The sequence below is a fragment of the Mauremys reevesii genome, linkage group 16, assembly GCF_016161935.1.
Source record: "Mauremys reevesii isolate NIE-2019 linkage group 16, ASM1616193v1, whole genome shotgun sequence".
In the NCBI taxonomy this organism is placed as follows: Eukaryota; Metazoa; Chordata; order Testudines; family Geoemydidae; genus Mauremys; species Mauremys reevesii.
Window position 1 is genome coordinate 19782332 of NC_052638.1, and position 24517 is coordinate 19806848.

The 24517-nt window shown below is 40.6% G+C and overlaps 1 protein-coding gene and 1 long non-coding RNA gene across 11 annotated transcripts in view; both read left to right on the top strand.

Moving 5' to 3' along the window:
- SIAH1 (siah E3 ubiquitin protein ligase 1) overlaps positions 1–19383 on the top strand; it is a 40040-nt gene extending 20657 nt beyond the window's left edge. For 7 of the 9 annotated variants that reach the window (XM_039503756.1, XM_039503760.1, XM_039503758.1 and 4 more), the window contains one exon: positions 17492–19383. In XM_039503756.1, the coding sequence (XP_039359690.1) occupies positions 17494–18342 (849 nt within the window). In that variant the 5' untranslated portion in view covers positions 17492–17493 and the 3' untranslated portion in view covers positions 18343–19383. Of the gene's footprint in view, positions 1–11173; positions 11196–12152; positions 12988–17491 lie in introns of those variants that run through there. The other 2 variants (XM_039503763.1, XM_039503757.1) reach the window with 2 other exon arrangements.
- Positions 19384–19824: 441 nt separating this feature from the next.
- The window catches only part of LOC120384738, a 40023-nt gene continuing 35330 nt past the window's right edge, over positions 19825–24517 (top strand). Inside the window, exon 1 of one of the 2 annotated variants that reach the window (XR_005589073.1) lies at positions 19825–19896. This is a non-coding gene — a long non-coding RNA (uncharacterized LOC120384738). The remainder of the gene's footprint in view (positions 19897–24517) is intronic. The other variant, XR_005589074.1, reaches the window with a different exon arrangement.

The window sequence follows — 24517 nt, forward strand, 5'->3', positions numbered from 1 at the left end:
GAGTTGGTATTAAAAGTTCATAGCTCTCTGAATGCTGCAAACTCATCAGTTTGCATTTTTGAGCTCTTTGTGTCTGAAAACATGGTGTAAGAAGAACACAGAAAAATTGTCTAAATCCCATAATCTTAAAATCACTGACTTTCTGAACTGATACATTTCTTGTGTCCAAGTAAATGGATGGTTTTCATTGGCACAATACAGTCTTTGTATTGCAAAAGGCAATGGTGGGTTCATACTGCATTAAGTACCTCCCTTTTTTTATATTTAACCAACTTTTGTACACTAAGAAGGTTTGAGTAAGGAGATCATATAGCTCCCTGGCAACTGTTCTTGAAATGACAAGAATTGATGTCTTTTGTAGAACTTTGTAATAACTCAGAGGGATGCATATCAGTCATAAGGAGGAAATATATGCCAGGATAATTCCATGACTATTGAAAGTGAATAGGGATTGTTACAATTTTATGTATTGGTCTCACTTTCAGAAGTTTTTGTAACTAATTTGCATATGCAGTCTAGAGTCACCACACTTGTTGTTGTTGTTGTTCAGGGTCATTTGACTGAAATTTGGCACTAATAAGTAGACCTGACTGACTTTCTGACCAATGAACTTTTACTAAGCTTACTCTTCTGTACAAGACTGGAGCGCCTCCACTATATGTAAGGTTCTATAGCAAACCAGACCTTAATTCTGCAGTGTGAAGTCGCTCGATTCTGCAGCACTCTGGTGGGACATGCTACAAACTCTGGCTTCTTTTAAATTAAAACATTAATTTCTTATTAGTTGCATTTGAAAATCAATAACGCAGTCAGTACAGTAGTTCGTGTTTAATTTGATTTGTCTTATGCTGTTGCCTTATTTTCAGTTTTCAGTATGGTGCACTTTTTATCAATTTAATAATAAAAGTTGATAAGGAAGCTGGAGGTTTTAGTGGCTAGGAAGGAGGCAGTTGTACTTCTGGAACCTCTGGAAATATGGATGAAAGATAGGAATTGTGAGATAAGGACATGCCAATAATTTTATTATTAATAGCTAATTTCCTAAGGTCCTGTCAGCACTAAACTTAATCATGATTTTATAATCAGAGACAGGATCACTTTAACTGGTTACATGTGACACTCTTCAGTTTATGTTCAAACCGAAGCTTTTGTGAATCTGCACCTACGATTCTACCTAATTATGTTGCGTTAGTGCATTTTTTAAAAATCTGTGCAAGTAATAATGTCTTGGCAGAAGATGCATTTCCCAGAGCAGGGTGGCCAACCTGTGGCTCCAGAGCCAAATGCGGCTCTTTGGAAGTTAATATGCAGCTCCTTGTATAGGCACTGACTCTGGGGCTGGAGCTACAGGCGCCAACTTTCCAATGCGCTGAGGGGTGCTCACTGCTCAACCCCTGGCTCTGCCACAGGCCCTGCGTCCCCCCGCCTCCTGCATGCCACGAAACAGCTGAACAGGAGGTATGGGGAGGGAGGGGGTGGTGCCGGTGGGTGGGAGATAAGGGAGGGTGGGAAGCTGATGGGGGTCTGCTGACATATTACTGTGGTTCTTTGGCAATGTACATTGGTAAATTCTGGCTCCTTCTGAGGCTCAGGTTGGACACCCCTAGCCCAGAGGAAATGCACAGAGTGACAGCAGCAGCTCATAGAGCAAAAGTGCAGTATGATGTCATACCCAGCTCTCTATGCAAAAGGATGACTGGCCAAACCAGTTACACAAGTATGATGAGGGTGCCTTCTCCACATGACCCCCCCCCAAAAAAAAAAACGTGTGCTGCACTAGTTATTGGAAAACAACCATGTATCAGCCAAGGCAGGATGAAATAGCTGACCTGGTTGGTATATAGTTATCCATTAATAACCAGGTTTTATCCAGGAGGTGAACAGAATCACCCACATTTGGTTACAAGTTATAATTTATGGCCTGTCCATGCTATCTCTAGGTTTGGGCATTAATGTCCTTAGATGAATGGGGAAGTTCATACATCTTAACTGTTGGTTTGGCCTGTCTGGAGACCTGGTAACACTGCCTAGGTTTATACTTTATTCAAATTTTCAAGCTTTTCTTCATAGTCATGAAGGTTAGAAAATTTAAAAAAAATTAAAGTTGTGATTCTGGAGCACAATTATGTGGTAAGGGGAGAAGGGTGGTGGGTCAATTTCTGAGGCTTCAGATTTTCAGACTACACAGGGCCCTGGAGTAATCTCAGTTGAATGCATCTTCATCTTTGGATGAAAAATGTAACTCTGTGGTTTTTTCAAACTGCTGGGATTTCTTATGAAAATAAGGAGAATCAGATAGCTGATGTGAAGAGGAAGGCAGTACTTCCAAAACCTGCTCAACAAATCAGAAACATTATTTTAGCTCTAGTTAAAATTTTATAGTATTTATTCTGGATTACTATTGACTTTTAGTGTTGTGTGATAATGAGGAAGCATTGAGATGTTTGAAATAACTAATGGATAGCATGTACTACGGGCAGTAAACAATGCAATTTCCTGGAGGGTTGGAAAGCTACAAAATTCATAAATGAAGTACAACTAAAAATTGCTATAGATCTTAGATTTTTATTATATGATTGGTTAATAAGACAGTGTCTCATGAACTGTAACCCCTTCCAAACAGTTTAAAGCTAGGCCAGCATAATTATGGCAGCCCATATATATTCCCTGATGTTATACTCTCGAGTCAATGTATGCTCTATCAAATATGCTATAGCCAACACTACTCATGAAATCCAGTTACTAGAACTTCTCTGCTCTGAGAAGACCTACCAGCATAATTCTGGGAGATCAGCTTTTCCCATTTTAAAGGCCAATAGTTTAAGCCCGCAGACAGAGTTTAAAAATATCCAAATATGAATTGAAATGTTTTCTTAAAATTTTTTTTCATACAGATACTTTCTGAAACATTCATCTTAAAGCATTGGAAATTTTCATGTTAATCTCTGTTCACAAGTGGGTTTTTTTTTTGTTTTGTTTTTTCTTGGTTTGGTTTGGTCCCCCCTCCCCCCCCAAATCATCTGAGAGAGGCAGGCATATCTATTTCTGCATGTTAGCTTGCCTAACAAGTCCATTGGAAAAACAGATTAATAGTGAAAGTTGGCAAGAATATAGTCCTCAGTGAGGAGTGTAAATGATTTGTGAAGGGAAATAATTTAAAGTGGTTTGAAAAACACACGTAAACAAAAGCTAAATTATTTTAGTAGGACCTACTAGTCATGCCCTTTTGTGATATCACAGTAGTCTCCCAGTTTAAGCAGGTGAGACGCAAAAATGCTGTCTGATATCATAGATAAGAAAAAGTATGAGTGCAAAAACAATAAATACATAAAAAGTTCTCTAAGGGCCTGATCTTCAGAGATGCTGAGCATCCACATCTCTCATTGACTTCATATGGAATGTTGCGTGCTCGGCACTTTTGAAAATCAGACTCTAGGTAACTTAAATTTTTGTCATATTCTAAGCTTTCACGATACAAAAGTATAACTTATGTTGCCAAGATACAACCTTCATAATGTAAATTGATATTCTTTTTCCATTAAACCAAGTATTGTTGAATACCTTCAGCCAGACCAGCAGCAGCAAAAGTGAGAACTTACCCATTCTGTATTTCATTCATCTCAGGGCTTGTCTATACTTACAGCAGTGCCACTACAGCACTTAGTGAAGATGCTACTTAGGCTGCCGGGAGAGCTTCTCCTGTCGGTGTAGGTACTCCTCCCCAGAAGGCAGTAGCTGTGTCAATGGGAGGTCTTTCATGCCTTTGAGTGACATAGATATACCTATATAAGTTTTAGTGTAGACCAGGGCTCAGTGAGTGCATTTCAAAGCATAACTAGAACTATTTAAAAGCTAACATTAAGCAAAATGTGGCAGGTGTGTGTTTAATGCAAAGGGAAAAAAATGGAAGAATTAAATTTGTTACATTAAAAATGCAGTACACGTAGAATGAGTCATGTGGGGAAACTCCCCTAGTTCTTAAGATATTATGACTCATTGTGATGAGAGAAAAAGGGTGCGAATATCAGGTATTTTAGCTCAGCTGAGTTAAGCTATTGTTTGTTCAGGGCATGTCAACACTAAGGCTTTGTCTACACTGGAAATTGAACAAGAAAACTTTCGTCGTTCAGGGGTGTGAAAAAACACCCCCCCCATGACAAAAGTTTTGCCAATGAAAAGCACCGGTGGGAACAGCACTTTGTCAGCAGACGAGTGTTCCTGCTGATAAAGCTACCGCCGCTCGTTGGGGGTGGAAGTTTTTTGTCAGTGGGAGAGCTCTCGTGCAGATAAATGGTGGCTACACTGCATGCCTTTTAGCAGCACGGCTGTAGTGGCACAGCCCTGTCGCTAAAAGGTGTGTAGTGTAGAGACAGCCTTACTCTCAGGCTATGGCTACACTTGCACTTCAAAGCGCTGCGAAGCGCTAAGTGTAGTCAAAGCGCCAGCGCTGGGAAAGAGCTCTCCCAGCGCTGTCCGTACTCCACCTCCCTGTGGGGAATAACGTACAGCGCTGGGAGCCACGCTGGGGCTTTGACCACACTAGTGCTTTGCAGCGCCGCAGTTTGCAGCGCTGGAGAGGGTGTGTTTTCACACCCTGCTGCAGCGCTGCAAATTTGCAAGTGTAGCCATGGCCTAAGTATATCCTAGAAGCTCTTGCCAGTATAGCAGCAATGTTGGGTGGGTTTTGATTTTTTGTTTTTAAATTGCATTTCTATACTGGCAAAAAGCCAAGTGTAGATGCAGCTTATACTGGCAAAAAAGTGCTTTGTCCATATTGCTTATTTATTTGGGGAGCTGATACCAACTAAAAAAAACAAAACGCTCTTTTGATGAAGTAATCTGTGTCTACCCTAGGAGGGTTTGCAGGTATAGGTATACTAGCAAACCTTTTCTAGTATAAAGTAGGCCTAAGAAGATTGTGGTTTTTACAGTGAGACAGGGAGCCTAGGATTTACCTCAACCAGCTACACCTAGGTAAATCTGTTGCCAATCAAGGGGGTCTGATCAATGCTTATATCATCCCAGGCAAAGCTGAATCTGACCATTTGTGGATCCATGCTGTGTAAGCATGAGAGAGACTACTGTATGATTCTTGCTGAATCTTTTATAGGGCATAGTATCTTGGCTTCAGTTTCTACTATGAATTCTTTATCAGCAGCTCAATACAGAAGTCTTCCAGATTTGAAAGGAACCAAATCCCCTACCAGTTGGAGTTTGTTACTTCAAGATGTCTTAGTTTTGAATAGCTAATGTTCAAAATGGGTGGCTTGTAAAACCACGTATATAACGGCATGCAATTGTCAGATTGTGCAGTGGTCTCTCTTTCTTAAATATATCTTAACACATCCTTCAAGCTATTTGTTGTCCAGGACTGGGACTCTGTGTGCTCTCTCTAAAGCATTGGTTCTCAACCAGGTGTATGTGTACCCCTGGGGGGTATGAAGAGGTCTTCAGAGGGTACTCAGCTCATCTAGATCAGTGTTTCTCAACCTGGGGGTTGCAGCCCCCAGTGGGGTCATGGGATGGGTTTCCAGAGATCACAGGTGCAGGGCTGGCATTGGAAGTGGCAAGCAGGGCAATTACCCAGGAGAGCACCATGCCACAAGAGGCCCCACAAAGCTAAGTTACATGCTACAGCCCTGTCACCTGGGACTCAGGCTTCAGACAAGGCTCACAAGTAAAAAACAGGCTCAAGTGTCATATTGAAATGTAAGTATAATATTTATATTCCAATCAATGTATTTTATAATTATATGGTAAAAATGAGAAAGTAAGTAATTTTTCAGTAATAGTGTGCTGTGACATTTGTTATTTTATGTCTGATTTTGTAAGCAAGTAGTTTTTAAGTGAGGTGAAACTTTGGGTATGCAAGACAAATCAGACTCTTGAAAGGACTACAGTAGTCTGGAAAGGTTGAGAACCACTGCTTTAAATAAGGAAAATGTGCTTACCTGTAATTCTTCTTTGATGATATCCCACAGGACTCCCGCTTATCTGCTGACCTACTTCCCCTCAGAATTTGAGGAGTTGTTTGAGGTTGTGGGTCTGGGTCCACCCTTTGACTAACTGTGGTGCTTGATCATTCTTTCTTGGAGTAGTTGACTCAGGTTCAAAGAAGAAAATGAAAACTAACAAGTGGAAAGAAATTGGCATCTTTTAAAAATGCTGTATATTTAATTAGCGTTAGAGCAACTCTCACTTCCTGCTCTCAGACAGGAGCTGGCCAGAATATTCTGGAGCCTCTGAGGGCCCAAGGTTGTTTGCTTCCTATATAGGAGCACTCTGGAGCCAGCTTTCGAAGATACCTCAGAGCACCAAAAATTGTAAAAGATAAAAGAATTTCCCACGATTCATGGTAGAGGCATGAGATAAAAAAACAGTGGGGTCTGGTGATGGTTCAAAGAAACAGAACTGCAGGTAAGTAATTTCCTCTCTGCAGTTTGGGCTAACAACCCTAAATCAGGAATGATTAAGCAAAAATGGCAAGCGTCCTGTGGCACCTTGTAGACTAACAGAAGTATTGGAGCACATGTGTCTGACAAAGTGGGTATTCACCCATGAAAGCTTATGCTCCAGTACCTCTGTTAGTCTATAAGGTGCCACAGGACTCTTCGCTGCTTTTTACAGATCCAGACTAACACGGCTACCCCTCTGATACTTGACACCAAGCAAAAATGTTAACTCTGCCATCTGTCATATATGTAATATTTGTTTTTCTGGTTTGTATGTGCATGTTTCTTGTTAAACTTGAATCTTTAATTTATTACTGCTTTTTATAAATCAGATGTGCAGTGGGGAATGAGTTAGTGTTGCATTTGGAAACTTAACTTTTTTGCATTTCCTGACTTTCTGTGATTAAAATAGTTTTAAAGATTGTCAATTTAATGTGCTGGAAACTGACAAATTTAGTAGTAACAATGCATTAGATTATTAAAAGTGAGACATTAAAAAATCAAATGCTTCTACTGTTTATGCTGTTTCGCTTACTATTTGCATTTCTTCTATCAGAGACAGATTTATTTTTCAGGCTTTTAGTGATAGACTTTCGGAACTGGAGGAATGTTTAAGAACTTTTATAACAGAAAGGAAATGCTTCTATTGACTTAGGTTTTATAACTTTTTTTACAAAACTTAATCTTTGGGCAAAATTGAAGTTGACAGTGTCCCTTAATGTAGTTTTTACAATTGATTTATCTTGACACTGTCCCTCTAATTTTACACCATTTCAGTAAAGCAGAGGTCCCCAGACTTTTGAGGGTCGCACACCCCCCCCCCAACCCTGTCTGTACGGGACTGGGAGTGGGGCTGTGGCTCGGGGGTGGGGGGGACACAGACAGAGGTAAGGGGGCTGGGGCTGGGGCAAGGAGCGAGGCTGCAGCCAGGAGCTGGGTTGTGGTGGGGGCCTGCAACAAGGTGCGGCTCTGCCCTTGGCCTCACCACCAGCCTCTGCCTTGGGCTGGGAATGGAGCTGGGGCTGATGCAGGGCCATAAGTGCAACTGCACTGAGCTGGGGACATGGTTGGGGGCAGGACCAAAGCAGAGCTGGGGGCGGGGAGGGGGTGGGTGAAGCTTCCTCCCTGCCCTCCATGGACATGACCTCACTTCTGGACATTCTTTCATGCCCCCCCAGGATGGTGCACCCCACAGTTTGGGGACCTCTGCAATTAAGACAGAAATAAGGGCAAGTTGTTAAAAGTAACTGCATTTCAGGGTTATGTTTTGGAGTGTGTATTTCTTCTCCACTGCATGTCTTTCCTGTGTGATGTCTTTTACACAACTTAATGTCACCATTAAATAAAATTCTGGGCTGCATAAAATGCAGTATAAAAGTGTGGTGTTAAGCAGCTTGTGTGCAGTCATTTTAAAAAAAAAAAACCCAAACCCATGAAACTTGAGACTATTTTGCCCAATGTTTAAATGCCCTTTTATCAGTTTTATTGTAATCCCACCACATTGCTTTATGGTCACCTAAATTTTCTTCCTACCACTGAAGAAATATTGATGACTTAAGATGAAACTTTTCTGCTCATTGATCTAAACCCCTGAGATATGTAGCTATACAGATCTAACTCCCAACCCCATGTAGACTGCGGATTATCTCTGCCAATGGGAGAACACCTCTTGTTGGCATAGGTAGTATCTACACTATAGTGTTACAGTGGCACAGCTATGCCACTATAGCATTTTAAGTGTAGACATACCCTCAGTCCAGCCTTTGGTATAGTGGGGATACTCCATCTTATTCTACCTCTGTAGGTCTGAAAGCATATCTAGCTCCCCATTACCATGCATCTGCTCCTCTAACAGCTTTCTCTGTTTCTGATGTCCCCTTCCTTACACTCGAATATCCCAGATAATCTAATACAGTTCCCTACTTTTTCTTACCCTTCTCCATTTCATTTTACCTCCACATTTAAAGTTTAGTTTCCATGGTTTGTTAATGATGCTTAAGTGAAGCATTCTTTCATTTGTGGCCACTCTACAATATTGGCATTCACCAGCCCTTAAGAGTAGACTTCAAAGGAAAATAAATTGGTCTTTTTTTCCCCTTAGGATGTACAAAGAATACCTGGTTTTTGCAAAATTTCTTTTTCTGTTTATTTTGCCATTAGAAATTCAGGTCTTTAGAACTGTGAAATTACATAGCAAGGGTCAAGACTGATTATTGAACTGGAAGAGGAAGGGATTTTTAGTCAGACTTAAAGTTCTATTTTATTAACACTGATTTAACTTGAGTGCATAACACTGGATGAAAGACACTTTTGTTAAAGATTCGTCACTGGCTGCTCCTTTAGCTAAGGTATTAGACGCTGTCTTAACAGGCAAAGTACATACTTTTCAGTCATGTTAGCTTGAGCCATTTATTTTAATAAAATTGGAAAGCTTGTTTAAGGCCTTATATAGACAAGGATTTAAGATATAATGCTAATGCTTGTTAGCAAACACATTTGAGAAGTCCAGTCAAGGCACAGTATCTTTCTGATGTGTTTAAACTGGTCAAGTTTAAAGCCTAGGCCTCCAGACCACACACAAAAGTACAACACCAAGACCAGAGCTGATATTTTCAAAATAAAAACTTTTTTGGAAGGAGGAGAGATTAAAAAAGTCTCTTCAGTCTATTGTATACACGATGAAACAGAAAAAAAAAATTGACCTGGTAAAAGGAAAAATTATGGTTGTGTGTACCCATTTGTGGGGGGTGCTGCTTTATGATGTATGAGGGAAGGCCAACAAAGAAGCATTTTATTCTGCTTGGTTTTTTTTGTCATGTGTAGGCCCTTCTCATCTGCTGGCTGTCTCCTTGGAAAACATGGTGGTAGATTGGGAACTTCCTTACTCCTTAATTTAAGGAGTGTGTATATGTAATGGGCAGAGGGTCTTGTACCTTTTGTCTTTTTTCCAACTGTGTCTTGTTGGTTGGGTTTAATAGCTTTTGTTAATACCTGGTTGAATAAAAGTAATTTCCTCTCTTAATCGGGCTTCAGTTGGTTGTTATGATGGACTGTCAATTTCCTGCAATATCCTGAATGAACTTGATTGAATTAAGTTAAACTTTATTGAATTTTTTGAGTTCATTGCATTAAAAATGCAATTATGTATGTGTTGTGGAGTTATATGTATTTCCTTGGGAAGGGTAAATATGGGAACAGTGGTGGATGATTGGGTAAATTCTCTCCTGCTGTAGCATCTCCAGAGAAACCACTCTCTGGAAAGGTATACGTATACTATTACTGGGGGAATTCTGCACCAAAAAATTAAAAATTCTGTGCCCAAAAGTTAAAAATTCTGTGCACAATATTTTAAAATTCTGCATATTTTATTTGTCAAAATAACACAATATAAGCATGCCAGTTCCAATTATTTTGGTAATTTATTTCAAAATACCCATCCGCAAGTATGTCTGTAACAATACACAAAAAAAATTCAGGATTTTTTTTTTTACACAAATAGATTCCTTATTAGGCATATTAATACAGAACTTTGAGTAATTAATTTAAACTGTAATACAGAAACTTATTTCCCACGCCCTTCATAAGCTGAGTAAAGGCATAGAGGAGTCAGGGGTAATGGAGGGAGAGGGAAGATTCCAGAGAGTGAACCTGGAGGGCTGTTGGGTGTGGGTGGGAGAAGTATGGAACAGGGTTTTGGGGAGGGGGATTGTTAGGGAGTTGGGGAGCCTCCTCCATGCAGACCCTAACTGACCCTTAGCCTCTCACATTCAGTCAGGCACATCTGCCCCCTGTCCCTGTGTGTCCCTGCAGCCCTCCTCCTGTGCAGCCCCTGGCTCAATGCTGTTACCCCACTAACTCATGAGCCTGCACCCCCATTTGCCCCACCACTAGCCCTTCTGAACCCCAGCCTGTGACAGCCCCCAGCAGCCCCATGTGCCTGCTCTGTCCATCCCGTGCCTCCTCACCTGTGAGGAACACAGCTTCTTCCAAAAGTGAGTAGGCAAGTGGTGGGTGAGGGCGGGGGCACACCTCATTCATTCAACAGGGCAATTGATTACAAAGGGGGGGGGGATCTTATTCTACTTTTAGCAAAAAGACATTTTTCTTTTACCTTAATTATACTACCTTAGGGGCCCACTGTAACATATTACCAAGGTTCAATACCGCTGTTTCGGTGGGGCAGAGCTGGGGAAGGAGAGTTTGTTTCTGCGGGGTGGGCGGTGCTGGGAGGGGGAGTATTTCAGGGGGGCTGGGCGGTGCTGGGGTGTGTGTTGTTTCGGGGGGGCTTGGTGGCACGGGGGGAGGGGTGGTCGGCAGGGCCAGGGGGGTTTGGCCCTCAGCTGTTTTCTTTGGAGTAATATGGCCCTTGCCACTTTACGAGTTGTTCAGGCCTGGGCTAAGGACTAGGCCTGCCAGAATCTGTCAGGGTTAGTCCTAGTAAGCTTTATGAGCATGCATGTAGATTCTTTTTATTTTTTTTTTCCCCCTCTGCAATGGTTTTTACCTTAAAAACAAGGTTGGTTTGCATAGGAAGTGCTGTGTGGTAATTTACAACTGTTGACAATCACTTTTATCAGTATCTGAAGAGAAAGTAAGCACACCTGTTTAGGAGATTCTTTGCTGGAAAATACACAGTGAAGGAAGGGAATTGTTCAGCCTGGACATACCTTGGTCAGAAGGGAGAGCTGGAAGCCTGAGATTTGGTGCACTTTTTAGATCTTAGACTTGTTAGAGGAAATACAGGTACAGTTGTCCTGAACTGTGATAGTTGCTGTAGTGTTAAAATGCTCATACAGTTGTCCATAGTCTTCCAGGAATAAAACATGGTGGACGAGGCCTGAATTTTTCATGTAGTGGGAAAACACTTTTTAAGAGAAAACTTTCCTGATCACCATACATTACAGAAGCTCATATTCAATATATTTTTCCTTTTGCAGGCAACCTCTATTTCCTCCTGGCAGTCTTAAGTTTACAGACTATTATTGTATTTATCTTCTAATATATGTGTATGTGTTAAAATGTGCCTTTATGCCCCCACCACTGCTATTTGACTTCCTTTTCCTGTAATCCCCAGTCCCAGCTTCCCAGAGTCCAGTATGTGCAATATTCAATTTGATTTTTCCACTTGTATCTAGATCAAGCTTAAAAACTCCTCTAGTTCTCAACTCCCATGGAGTCTTCCCATCTTACCTCAGACCTGTTTCTGTACTCTTGCTTTTGCTCATCTGCACTCTGGAACAGCCTTTATGTAGGAAGTTTTAACAGGTATACAAATCGTTACCACCCAAGTGCCAGAAGCAAAACAGTAAAACTAATGTGTTTACTGGCTTGTGTGGCACAAGATTTACTTGCATGTCTCACTGGTGTCTTGTTTTACATGCTTTAACTTTTTTTAATCAATTTTTAAAAGTGGATAGATTAGATTGAATGTAATTGTTACACATAGGCATACAAAGTTGAGACTGTAGTGCTGTATAAGCTTGTTAGCTATTCAGTAGTAATAGTCACATACAGGAAAAACAAGAAATTAAGTTGTCAGCTGTTGGAAACAGCTTAATCGCTTAAAATTCAGCAATGTATTGTATACTGGGCAGTTGAAGTAGCTTCTAAAACTAGCTGCGACCGGGGTTTCCAGCGCATTATACGTAGGGGCCCCACCCATTCTTTCCCTGAATGTTTGTGTTTTGCTGACTGCACAGCGAGTTCGGTTGATCACATGAGGCTGATGTGCCTGGGTGGCTCCCCGGGCCTGGGGGAGGGAAGGCAGCACGCAGGAGCTGCCGTCTGCTTTCTCTGCCGCCTCCTTTTTCCGTGAGCCCAGGCTGGTGCTAGGAGGAGCTCGAACAGAGCAGGGAGACGGCCGACCTTTTGGCAGCAAATGGCTTTTCCACAGGAGACAACGCACGGGACTCAGGCAGAAAGGAGAACTCCTGTTACTCTGGCTTTGCAGCCCCCTCTCCTCTGCCCGGCTGGAGCTGCGCAGAGCTGGTGGCAGCGTGTCCGTAGCCAGATCCTTCTCATGGGCGCTCCGTAGCTCAGCAGCCGAGGGAAGGGAAGGCGTCTGCAGCAGCAGCAGAGCTTCCTTTGCTGGGCAGCAGCCGGAAGAGTTTAGGAAACCATTTTAGGGAGACTTTCTGAAGATTCTTGTGTGTGTGACAGGTCCTAAACTGGAACAGATCGGACAAAGCTGTTTCCTTCTCCCTCATATCCCGCTGTGGATTATTGAAGAAACTTCACTTGTGGGGGAGTTGGCTAGGTTTCTGCCTACTGCGCTGGAGGTTTTAGTGCCCCGTTTGCGTGATTCCCTCGCATGAAAGTAGCTCCTCTCTGGTATCGTTCCAGGTCTGTCTGTCCTCAAGCCTCATGTTACCAGGAGGGGCCTTTGTTATGAGTTGTTTTTGTTTCTATGGGGAAACGTAATGAGCTGTTCCACTCCTCATGACGGGGAAATCTGCCTTGAGCTTTCTGTATTCGTGGAAGGGGGGAGTCCTGTTTACATCATGTTTGCCAGGAAGTAAAACCAGCAGGAGAAAAGGTATTTTTTAAACCTTCTGTGCTACAACTTATTAGGTGCACCATGTTAAGGCTGCCATCTGCGATTTGAGAGTCTCCAGTAGATTCAGGCTTTGCAAAAAAATAGTTTTCCTGCTCTGCAGTTTTGGGAATAACTTTAGGTTTGTTTTTCCAACAGGTTGATACACTGGTTCAGCGTTTGGTTCAATGATGGAACATTTTTTCTTGATGCAGAATTTAAAAATCTTAGAATATTCCCCCCTTTTCTGTACTTCAGTTTCTTTCTGCTATTATTTAAACTTTGTAAAATGTTTTAAGATAAATTTTTGTTAAACCACATGCAATAATATTTTTGGTGGTGACTCACTGAGTACCTTAGTTTCTCAGGGTTGCTTAGAGACCAGCTCCCCACCCCCACAGTGAGAAAGGATCTTATGTATGGGATAGCACCCAAAATAGAAAGTGTTGCATATATTTTCACCTGACACCAGTTTGCTATCCTTACAGTTGTACTAAGGTTTCTGTAACTGCAAAAGAAGCTTTAAACAATTTTTTTCAATTTTCTCTACATAACTTTTGACTGTTTTCCAGTTATCTGTTTGCTTGCTTTTGGTGGGAAAAAAAGTAGCAAGTTAGCATAAAATGTAGGTATGACCAAAAAAGTAGGCTTTAAACAGTAAGCTTAGGAAAATAAACTTGAACTTCTCTTGTTTCTCCATTATTTTGTATCAGTACTGTTTCCTGCTTTTTCCATGGTGATGAGGGTGGAGAAAAGAAGGGGCTTTGGACGGCTTTTGGCTTCGCCGCCTGGGACATGGGGCAAGAGTCTGCGTGCAGGGGCCAATCCTTAATCAGCCTGTTACTCTAGCTGGCTCTGTGAAGCCACAGTTGGCTGTTTGAAAGGCTGTATTTGTTCTGATGGATGTCATCTTGTTCTGAGATAGTGATTAAAACCATGTGTGGAGAGTGTGTGATGGGGAATCTGCCTGTGAAAATTTACCAATTCCATTTGGTTTGATGAACTCTAATTGTAACCTGCAGGGTGGGATGGACCCCCCATTATGTATCAAACTTTGTGTCCTGTGCTGAGGACCAGTTTGAACTGATATATGCTAGCCCAGGGGTCCTCAAACTGGGGGTTGGGGTCACAAGGTTATGACATGGGGGGGGTGGTGGTCATGAGCTGTCAGCCTCCACTCCAAACCCCATGTTGCCTTCAGCATTTATAATGGTGCTAAATATATAAAAAAGTGTTTTTAATTCATAAAGGGGGGGGGTCGCACTCAGAGGCTTGCTGTGTGAAAGGGGTTTGAGAACCACTGTGCTGGCCTGTTTGGAGGTATTTTCACACCTTTTGTAGGTCTAACAAAGGAAGCATAATCTAGACTGCTCCTATTGATTTATGGACTTGCTAATGACTTTTATCCACTGCTCACCCCTAAGAAACAATGGTGTTCTGCACATGAACTCAGCATGGGGCCCTACACTGGGGTTCATGACAAGACTGTGTTTATGAGGAGAGGTTGTGTGTGCATGGGGACAAACCAACAGCAGCAGCAAGAGGCTCTTGCTGTAGGAAGACAAGGAAATCTCCACCTAGCCTGAACTTGGACAGACCGTGACCCAAAAGATTCCTAGGACTGGTGAGGAAACAGAGAGAGGACGGACCTTTGTTTTTTCTATAGATCTAACACTTTTTTAAAAGCAGAAGGGTTAATGTGTGTATTAAGAAGTTCCTTTCCAAACATTGTGTGTTGATTCCTAAAGGGTATAACTAGAGAAACCAGAGTGCACCCAGCCTGATGGCCTCTGGACGGAATGGATCTAAGCAACTGGGAAGGGTGGTGGAGATCAGGAGGGCCAGGGCTCCGGTTTCAGGGTCTGGGGTGGCTGCAATCTGGGGTCTCTCTACAGCCAAGAAGAGTGTCAGACATGGTCTGCATCTGAGGAGTGCTCTTGGGTGTCCCAGAGCTAGTAGTAGTGATTAGGAATTACCCAAACCCTTGGAGTTTAGCATCCCATAGGATTTGGCAGTTGGATCTCTTACAACAGACTAGTGTCTGTTTAGAGAGAGAGAGAGAGGTCTTGCAGGACTAGACTGTGACAGAGATCTTCTCTCTCCCTGTGCTGCCTCTTCCCCCCACCCCTGCTTTAAATAGGAGTGCCTCATAACAGGAAAGCAGCAGTCCAGTTATGCAAGTATTGCTGTCAGGTAGCCACAGGAATCAATTTAGGGCCTTAGTGCCCCCTGCTAAAAACCTGGAGGACTATAATGGTAGACTCTAGTTTGGCTCAACCTGTGTTCTGTGACTGGGGAACCAATCATGGATTGCACACAGTCCTATACCTCAACACACTAGCAGCATAATCTGGCATAGTAAAGTCTTTGGGCTCTAAATAGGTACATGATCAGGTCTGTGCCTATGGGACTCAAACAGCACAATGCTGAATGCTGTGTTATAGGCTGATACAATATGTCACTGCCAGTTTCATGTGAACCTCATAAAATAAATGGGGGAACAAAGGACTGGTCTCAGATGAAAAAATGTTCAAAGCTCTGGCTTGGCCAGAGATGCTTTTTAGGAGGGAATTGGAATGTCCTGTCATAGTAGAAATTACCCATAAATAAATGATTGCTTTGAAATGAACTAGTCCTGAGATGCACACCAATAGGAATCACCGATTCCCTTGTCTTGTTCTGTCCTGATGCTGTGCATCTAGAAAAAATAGGTGCCTATATGATCAGTCTGGATCTCTGGTCCCAGGTGGGAGCAATTCCACAGTTGTGGGTGGGTATGGTGATAAATGAGGTGTTCACTGCTTTTTATTATAGGTATCCCTTTCTAAAAGTAAAAGTGGGAAAGGGGATAAGGTCTGTCTCTAGGCTCTTGGGCAGGGTTGGGAGAAGCAGGGAGAACTGACCCTAGAAAGGGAGGCACTTCAAGTAGTTGACAGTTTATGGTGGAGTGGGGCCCAGTGGCTAGATGGTGATTCTCGTATTCTTTTCCCCTTCCCTTCCAGAGGCACAGGAGACTAGACAAGGCTAGTTTTTTCACAAACACTATTGGCTACTTCCATATGTATGCATGTGTCTTATAATTTAGAGTTGCAATCTGTTGACTCTTCGATAGGTGGTGTTTTGTCCTCATGAAGGTGTTTCAGGTCTCTGAAGATAGCTATTAGAAACATAACTGAATAGCTAAAAAATGTAAGAATGTGCAAGATAACCCCAAAGAAAAAATTTAAGTCAAATGAATTAATATTTTTTTCTGGTTTGGTAAACAAAATATTGAAACTGTCTCACAGATGAAAGGCGTTCTTGCTTTCCTGGCTAAACAATCTATTCTGAATATGTAGGGAAGCATATCTTTTACTGACACATCTGCTGAATATTTTAGTTTTTCTTAGGGGAAAAAGCTATAGTTTGTCTTCCCAAATGCCTGTCCACTAGGGTTGTATTTTCTGAAATGAAAAAGTGTAGCAAAATGGCAACTTTCACTGAACATGACTTTTAATATACAATTCTTTTAAGTTGCCACAAGTGTTTCAGTGTATACCTCAAGAAAGAAACAAAGGTCCACTCAGACTTTAGTTTGTTGGATATTTTTTCTTACTAATAATAGTTTGGCAAATACAGCAAAAGAACCTCTTCACTTTCTGAATGACTTTCCACCTCAGCCTACTGAAACAATCTGCCCTAAAGACCAGAACATTCTAAACAGCAGGGAAAAAGGGAAAGAAAAGAGTATTGTTTTCTTGGAAAAATTAGGGTCTTCTTTCAGCTTAGCATCGGGGTGGGGTGGGGGGAGGAAAAAAGAAAATCAAAAGAGCTAAATGGTCTGGCCTTTCGCTCATTTTCCAGCCAATGCCTCACTCGCATCTACATACTCATATCTCAACATCAGGATTTTTCTACACATGTCCAGTAAGCAGAATAAATGGCAAAAAGTTTGAATAGCAAGGTTTTGTTTTGTTTTGGTTTTTTTGAGACTTTGCTTTTCACAGCAAATGGTTAGTTTCATATTTGCTAAATCTGAGGACTTTGAAAATATAGCGTTACTATCATTAGTAGGATGGTTATTATAGACGCATGCTTATGGTTAGAACCCTTTATTTTCTTGTCATCTAGAGTGGTGATATAGTCACTTGTTCTATATATCCAATATACATATATACACACCAAACACCTATTCTTCAGGAGTGCCTTTACTTCCTTTCTCTCCAAGCAAACAGACATCCATTCTCAATCTTAAATTAGAAAATTTAACAGAATTTCTGTGTTCCTTGATCTCAACTTTGTAAAGTTGGCCAGCATGCAAGTATTTTATATCCTTTCCAGCTTCACTCACATGCACTACAGCCACACTCTTCACATTTAATGAGTATCATGTTTGTGAAATGTACAATGTATTAAATGGTATGTCAAATTTTTCTCGAAAATTTGTTGTTAAATCAACAGCTACACAGGAAAGACTGTGTACTGACACATTCTCTCATATAGTAACTCTGTTCTTCCTTCATTACAGAAATGAGCCGTCAGACTGCTACAGCACTACCTACAGGTACTTCAAAGTGTACACCATCACAGAGGGTGCCTGCTCTGACTGGCACTACAGCGTCCAACAATGACTTGGCAAGTCTTTTTGAGTGTCCTGTGTGTTTTGACTATGTGCTGCCACCTATTCTTCAGTGTCAGAGTGGCCATCTTGTTTGTAGCAACTGTCGCCCCAAGCTTACATGCTGTCCAACTTGCCGAGGCCCACTGGGTTCCATTCGTAACTTGGCTATGGAAAAAGTTGCCAATTCTGTACTGTTCCCATGTAAATACGCCTCTTCTGGATGTGAGATAACTTTGCCACACACAGAAAAAGCAGACCATGAAGAGCTGTGTGAGTTTAGGCCTTATTCATGTCCATGTCCTGGTGCTTCATGTAAATGGCAAGGTTCGCTGGATGCTGTAATGCCACATTTGATGCATCAGCATAAGTCAATAACAACACTACAGGGAGAAGATATAGTTTTCCTTGCTACAGACATTAATCTTCCTGGTGCTGTTGACTGGGTTATGATGCAGTCTTGTTTTGGCTTTCATTTCATGTTAGTCTTGGAGAAACAGGAAAAATATGATGGTCACCAGCAGTTCTTTGCTATTGTACAGCTGATAGGAACACGCAAGCAAGCAGAAAATTTTGCTTATCGACTTGAGCTTAATGGTCATAGGCGGCGATTGACTTGGGAAGCAACTCCTCGATCTATTCATGAGGGAATTGCAACAGCCATTATGAATAGTGACTGTCTAGTCTTTGACACCAGCATTGCACAGCTCTTTGCAGAAAATGGCAATTTAGGCATCAATGTAACTATTTCAATGTGTTGAAATGGCAAGCAAACATTTTCAGGCCAGTGTTTAAAACAGTTGCATTTAATTTTGCAGAAACTAGGGTAACCATCTTTGACTGCCAGACACAAACTATTTGGTAGAGGGAGGCTAGACGTATATGAAGGTAAATAAAAGGAAAGGCTGTTAAATTACAGGAAGCAGTTGCATGTAGTAACACTAATATATTTAAAATAAGTCAACAGTAAACCACTGAAAATATATATACACCCAAAATGGGCATCTTTTGTATTAAGAATTGATTCTACAGGAAATGTTGTAAAATAGTTCTAAAAACTTGTTTGTAGATTGATTGTACTGTTGAAAAGGATACTGTTGTGTTTTTTGTTTTTTTCCCCTTTGACTGACAAGCCATGTTGAGCAGTCTGGTCTCTTGCCGCTGCTTTTTCCCCTTAAGTCACTACATAGTATTGCTGCTGTTTGTGTATATTTTTTGTGTATTTGCTAATTTTTATTAACTTCTAGTTTTTCATTAAATAAATATGACTTTCTTTTCTGTAATTCAGGTTTTCCTCCTTTTTGTACCTTTTAAAAATTAATTGCAGGTGTCATCTTTTGATATTCATAATTGCTTATGGTAAAACTTATACTTCTGTACATTTGGTAAATTAGTCTCTTCCCAGTAGTCCATTCATTGGTGATACTGTTCTTAATTCAGCTATTTTGTGAATGTATTCAACTCTAAAGGAGCAATTACATTGGAAGAATTATCAGAAAAACAGCTCCTTTTAGAAACAGGCCTAGATGATGATGTACTTTATTATACCTTCAAACAAAAGTGAGGAGTTATTGGGTAACATCCTAATTAAACAAACTGAAAATTCATACACACTTTTTAAATTTAGAAACTTCAGACACAAACTCATGTTTGTATTTTGGTTTTGCAGTACAAGAAGGCATTGTCTTATGCAGTATTTGTAACTATAAAAACAGACCATTTAAAAAAAAAAGGCAGTCTCAGAATACGATGTTTTTGGTCTTTTTTAATTTTGTCATTAAAAGAATACCTGGCAAACTAAACTCTTGTTTTTTGCTTTAGCACAATATTTGACTAATTTAATATTTTAACTCAACTTTGCTTGTTCTGGTATCCTTTGTCTGTTACTAGAGAGAACCAATTTTCTTTTCCTTAGTCATACTAATTTTGTATATCATCCCACCATGTTAGTGATACGATGAACAGCATACATCCAAAGGTTCATGCAATTCTCTTGCATTTAAAGGCATAAGTGGTATATTGGGGCCTTTTGCAGGTTGCTTGCAAGTTTGAGAAATTCACCTTGAATGTATGTCCGTATACAGCACTGAGATAGTTAATGTAAAAAAGAACTATTAAATTTCAAACTACTTTAAAAGTATCTTCGCCAAACTTGCTGTTGGGAGAAATAGGATGAAGATTAGCTACTTTTTGTATAACATTAAAATATAATTTATTTACTATATATTGTCTAACTTTCTTGTCAGAAACTGATCTGTTAAGACAACTCATTGAATTGTTTTTGGTGCAGTGATTACACATTTTAGCCTGACGGGGTAAGTAGTCATACAGGTAAGGAATGTGAACCAGTTTTATAGACAGGCCAGTGCAGAAAAAGTTCATTTTATATAGTTACAGAAGTAAGCTTCAGCAACTTTTTTTTTAAAAATTGATGTTGCATTGTTCAAGAGGATAAAAACTTAAGAAATATACTGGCATCTCATTTCTTTAATTTACTGTTACACTTTGATCTCTAGTTGAACACTTGCTGTGTCAATTTTCTAAATGCAGCCTATTTAATCTTACCTACATTTACTCGGATTTTGTTTTTGCTATACCATGAGATGTTTGGCTACAGCAGTTACAACCTAGTGTCTGGTAGGTTTGAAATTAAGACTCTTTATTTAAATTTGTTGTTTCTCATTATTGAAACTTGCATTTCAATTCTAATTCTTTCAGAGGCTGTTGATAAATAGTGTGGACTACTTTTACATCCAGACTTTTGGTTTGAGTAGTAGATTAACTCCTATTAAAATACATAGATTTGAGGCTTGCCTAAAATGAATTAGTAGGATGTTTTTGTTTTGTGTTTTAAGAAATGGTTACTTCCTTAGATATTAAAAGTTCTATGTGATGATATGGCTGGAACTGAGGAAATGATAGTTGTATTAGAATCAACCAAACATACCTTCTCAGATCTTGTAACGGAATCCATAAAAGCTTTTGTTGTTTTAAAGTTAGTGGAAGTCTCTTTACTTGGTGAGTCGAACTATGATTTTTAAGTATTCCTGATCCATGTAATAAAATGTCATTTATTTTTAAAGTAGGTTATTTTAGGTCAGGGGTCACAAGCTGTCAGCCTCCACCCAAAACCCTGCTTTGCATCCAGGATTTATAATGGTGTTAAATAGATAAAGTGGTGTTGCACTCAGAGGCTTGCTACTTGAAAGGTGTCACCAGTATAAAAGTTTGAGAACCACTGTTTTAGGGGGTTGTTACTTTGAGTTTTATTTGCAATTACTTTCTTTATATAAAGAAGATAAGGTATTAAACTTCCTGGTTTATTTTTATTTTTTACATTGCCCAAACAACATTCATGGGATACTGTAACTACAGAAATGTCAACCTTGCTTTGAGACTTTTAGGGATATTTATTTAAAAAACAAACAAACAGGAATTAGAGCATTTGTTTGGACTAATGGCATGCCAAAGGTGCGAAGCCAAATACACATGGGGGTGGGGTGCAGAGTAGCACCTTGAATGCATGCTACACCTCTTTCCCTCTCCCCATTTATGGCCAAGAATCATTGCAATCCCTACCTTGGGAGAAATAACAGGAAACTTGTCCTCCTATGCTTTCTACAGCTGAGTTACCTTGGCTGGGGATGGTCCTTGTCCTGGTCATGTTCCCTCTCCCCTTCAGATGGTATAGTGGGGGTCTGATAGGAGGCAAGCTGTGGTGATTGTCAGTGGGGTTTGGGAAGCTGGATTCCCTGCTCAAGCCACTGACTGCATGTTGTGCTCCAACTGCTCCAGGTAGCCCCTATTAGCATATGCTAGGTACCTGGAGCATGTTAATGTAGTCCAGCAGGTTCCACTCAGGGCAGTTAGAGCACAACACACAGCCTGCAGCTTGGATGGTGAATCCAGCAGTGTCCCAACCAATTCAAAGTCACCCTAGCTTGCCTCTTATCAGAGCTCACTGTGCAGCCTATGTATGTCCCATATGGATGGTGGAAGAGAACACCCTCTCACTTGTGGCACTATGTGCTGTGTTCATCAGACCTGAGTAGTGGTGACGGGTACATATGCTCCAGCTTGCAAAATTCATACATTTAACCCTAATTTCTTCATTACATGTTAAAGATGGGAGGGGAAGGATTACAAAACAATAGGGTTGGCATCTCTGTGGTGTGAGTCTGAATGACTCTTAGATTCACCTCTGAATTTCGGGCAAGGGTGTAGTTTTGCTTTGGGAGGGAATCTATCATTGAAATTTGTCTAGTATATGTATTTAAATGTCCTACATGCACTTGTGTTTTGGGTTTAGTTAACAGAACTTTAGAAATGCTAACACAATAGTTTGAAAATAGGGCCAAGCTTCAGAGAATATACAAGAAAAGCAAATGATGCATATAATAGGATACACTGTCCACCAAAAAGCATAACATGATGGGAAATTGTAGAGAAAGAGGTTCATCTGCATTTTTCTGGTACAACAATTTAACTTCCTGGCACTACAGATAGAGTTGCTTTAGAGGAGTATGTCTGCATAAGTGTAGCACTTTTATAAAAATGGTTGCTGCTTGTTGTACTTTTAATGGGTAAACAGGACATGGGGTCTTAGAGGCTTAATATTAACTTGCATCTACAATGATTTACGGTTTGGGACAGTTCAGAATTCAGTACAATTTAAGATAGACATGAAAGGTGAGCTTGCAGTAGTCCCCCGCAGACAGTTGCTCCTCTCAATGAGTGACTTTAAAAGATTTTACGTTGTGTTTACAGTTAATGTATGCTAATAGTGTAGTTAATGTTGCTTTCAGACTTTGTCCCCCATGACATTTAATGTCATTCATCAGATTGAGAATGGTTAAAACATGCTCATGAAAGACATTAAGTATAGACTGAACTTTTTTTTTTTTTTACTGTTATGCAGTAAGACATTAATGACCTATATTAAATGTCGTACTCGCTACCACGAGATCTAAAAATAGTGATATTTAAAATGCCTGGAAATGTCATATTAGCAGTGACTATTTACATTAGAAAAGTTTACCTTATTCTAGTGGAAAAAGTGCATTCCATTATTTTAAATAAAGATCATTGAGTAAAGATTCTTCTGTATATTTTTAAATATATTTAGAGAGAAAACTGTCAAACAATTCTATCCTTAATCCAAATACCTGTTTTCATGTATGGCAGTAAAACTGTAGGTGCATAAGCTTTGGGAAGGCAAATGTGTGCATTAACATTTAGTGTTTCTCTGTTCAGACATTCCTTGCATACATTTGGTTATTTAAGCTGTTAAGTTATTGTTTGCACTATGCACAGTGATATGTCTGTTAGGAATGTTACGGGCAACTCTGTATATCACTGAAACTACTGTAATTCAAAGTATGTTATCCAGATAGTTCTGTTTAACTTTTCAAAGCTATTATGAATAAAATTAATTGCTTCTTACTGTGATGGGCCACCTACTTAGGGAAACTATTAGTTTGTGGCAGAGGGAAGGAACAGCAATTGCATTTTTGCAGCTTTCCAAGCCTGGTTCTAAGTGTGTAGTGCCATTTTGAGAACCTTCTACTTCGACTAGACAGCTGACACACCACTAATAACCAGCATTTGAGTATCAGTTACAACTTACATTCATCAAATACCACCTCAGTGCAATGAAGTTGTGACTTTGGAAGGCCTTTACTGTTTGTGTCAAGAATAGGAGTCACGTGATAGTAAGAAAGCATGAACAGCTGAGTGCAATAAATAACATACAAGTGTCCTTAATGTAGAAAAGTGTACAGGTGGTGGTATGCATAACCTCAATTTATTCAGCTACTAAAAACTATGATTAGTGTTTGTTTAAAATCTTTTTCACTATTAATATAAAGGATTTCTGCAGGGACAGAGGTAAGGCCAGGACAGCAACTGGTGGGGGTCAGGAGAGTAACCCATGACTGACCCCCACATTCTCTCCATCCCATCCCTTCCACCTTATTTGGGGAGGATGGCTCTAGCCTGGCTGGAACTGCTCCAGCAGGCTGGGCTGGGCAGCCCAGCTGCTTCAAAGGCTGCAGGGAGAGGAGCTTGGCTGGAACCAGAGAGATTCTGGCCCCCTCATCTTCCCTTCTGGCTCTGCTGCCTCTCCTTGCTCCCTCTGTTGGGGGGGAGGGCCTGTGTCCCACCTCTCCCTCTCTATACCTGCTCATAAGCTGACCACCTCCTCTCATGCTTCCCTTTTTTTTTACAAAAAAGCGCAACTGGTTTTCAACCACCACTAGCTTTCTAGGTCCCAGTCCCTCTCTGCTTATTTCTGAAAACTTCTACCATGTTCAATAAAAATGAATGCACTTGCAGTTCTGCATAAACTATGCAAATGTAATTTGTGTACAGAATTTCTACTGGGCTCTTCTAAATGTAGCGTTACAAAGTGAGTGCATCTGTGAAACAAAAGTAAAGTTTGCAGGGGGTTGGATCCCTAGGAAAATTGAGTCCTCACTAGGTGCTATAGTGGACTACACCTCAGTGGCCTTGTTGCTGTGGAAGCTGATGAAACTCTATAGTCCTTCATTAGAATAAACATCAACCAGTCACAAAAAAATCCATCTATGCAGAATCTATGTACCCACCTTCTCATTGAAAAAAACTTGCTTGTTTAAATAGAAAGCTCTTACAGTGTCTTCTGACTTCCTGCTGTTACTCTCATTACCAGGTAAGGCCTACTGCCTTGTCCCTCCATGTCACAAAGGAGCAGCTGAGAATAGTAAGCTTTCAGGTTCCTGCCTGTCCCATGTAGAGTAGAAAGCTACAAGCCGCAGGACTACTTAGCACTAAAAAATGTTAAATGTGACAAGTGGTTGGTTTTGTTTAATGGTGTCCATTATTGATGTTGTGATGTCTGCTATTACATATTTATAATACTTAGCATGTCACATACCTCAACTCTCACTGGAACAATCT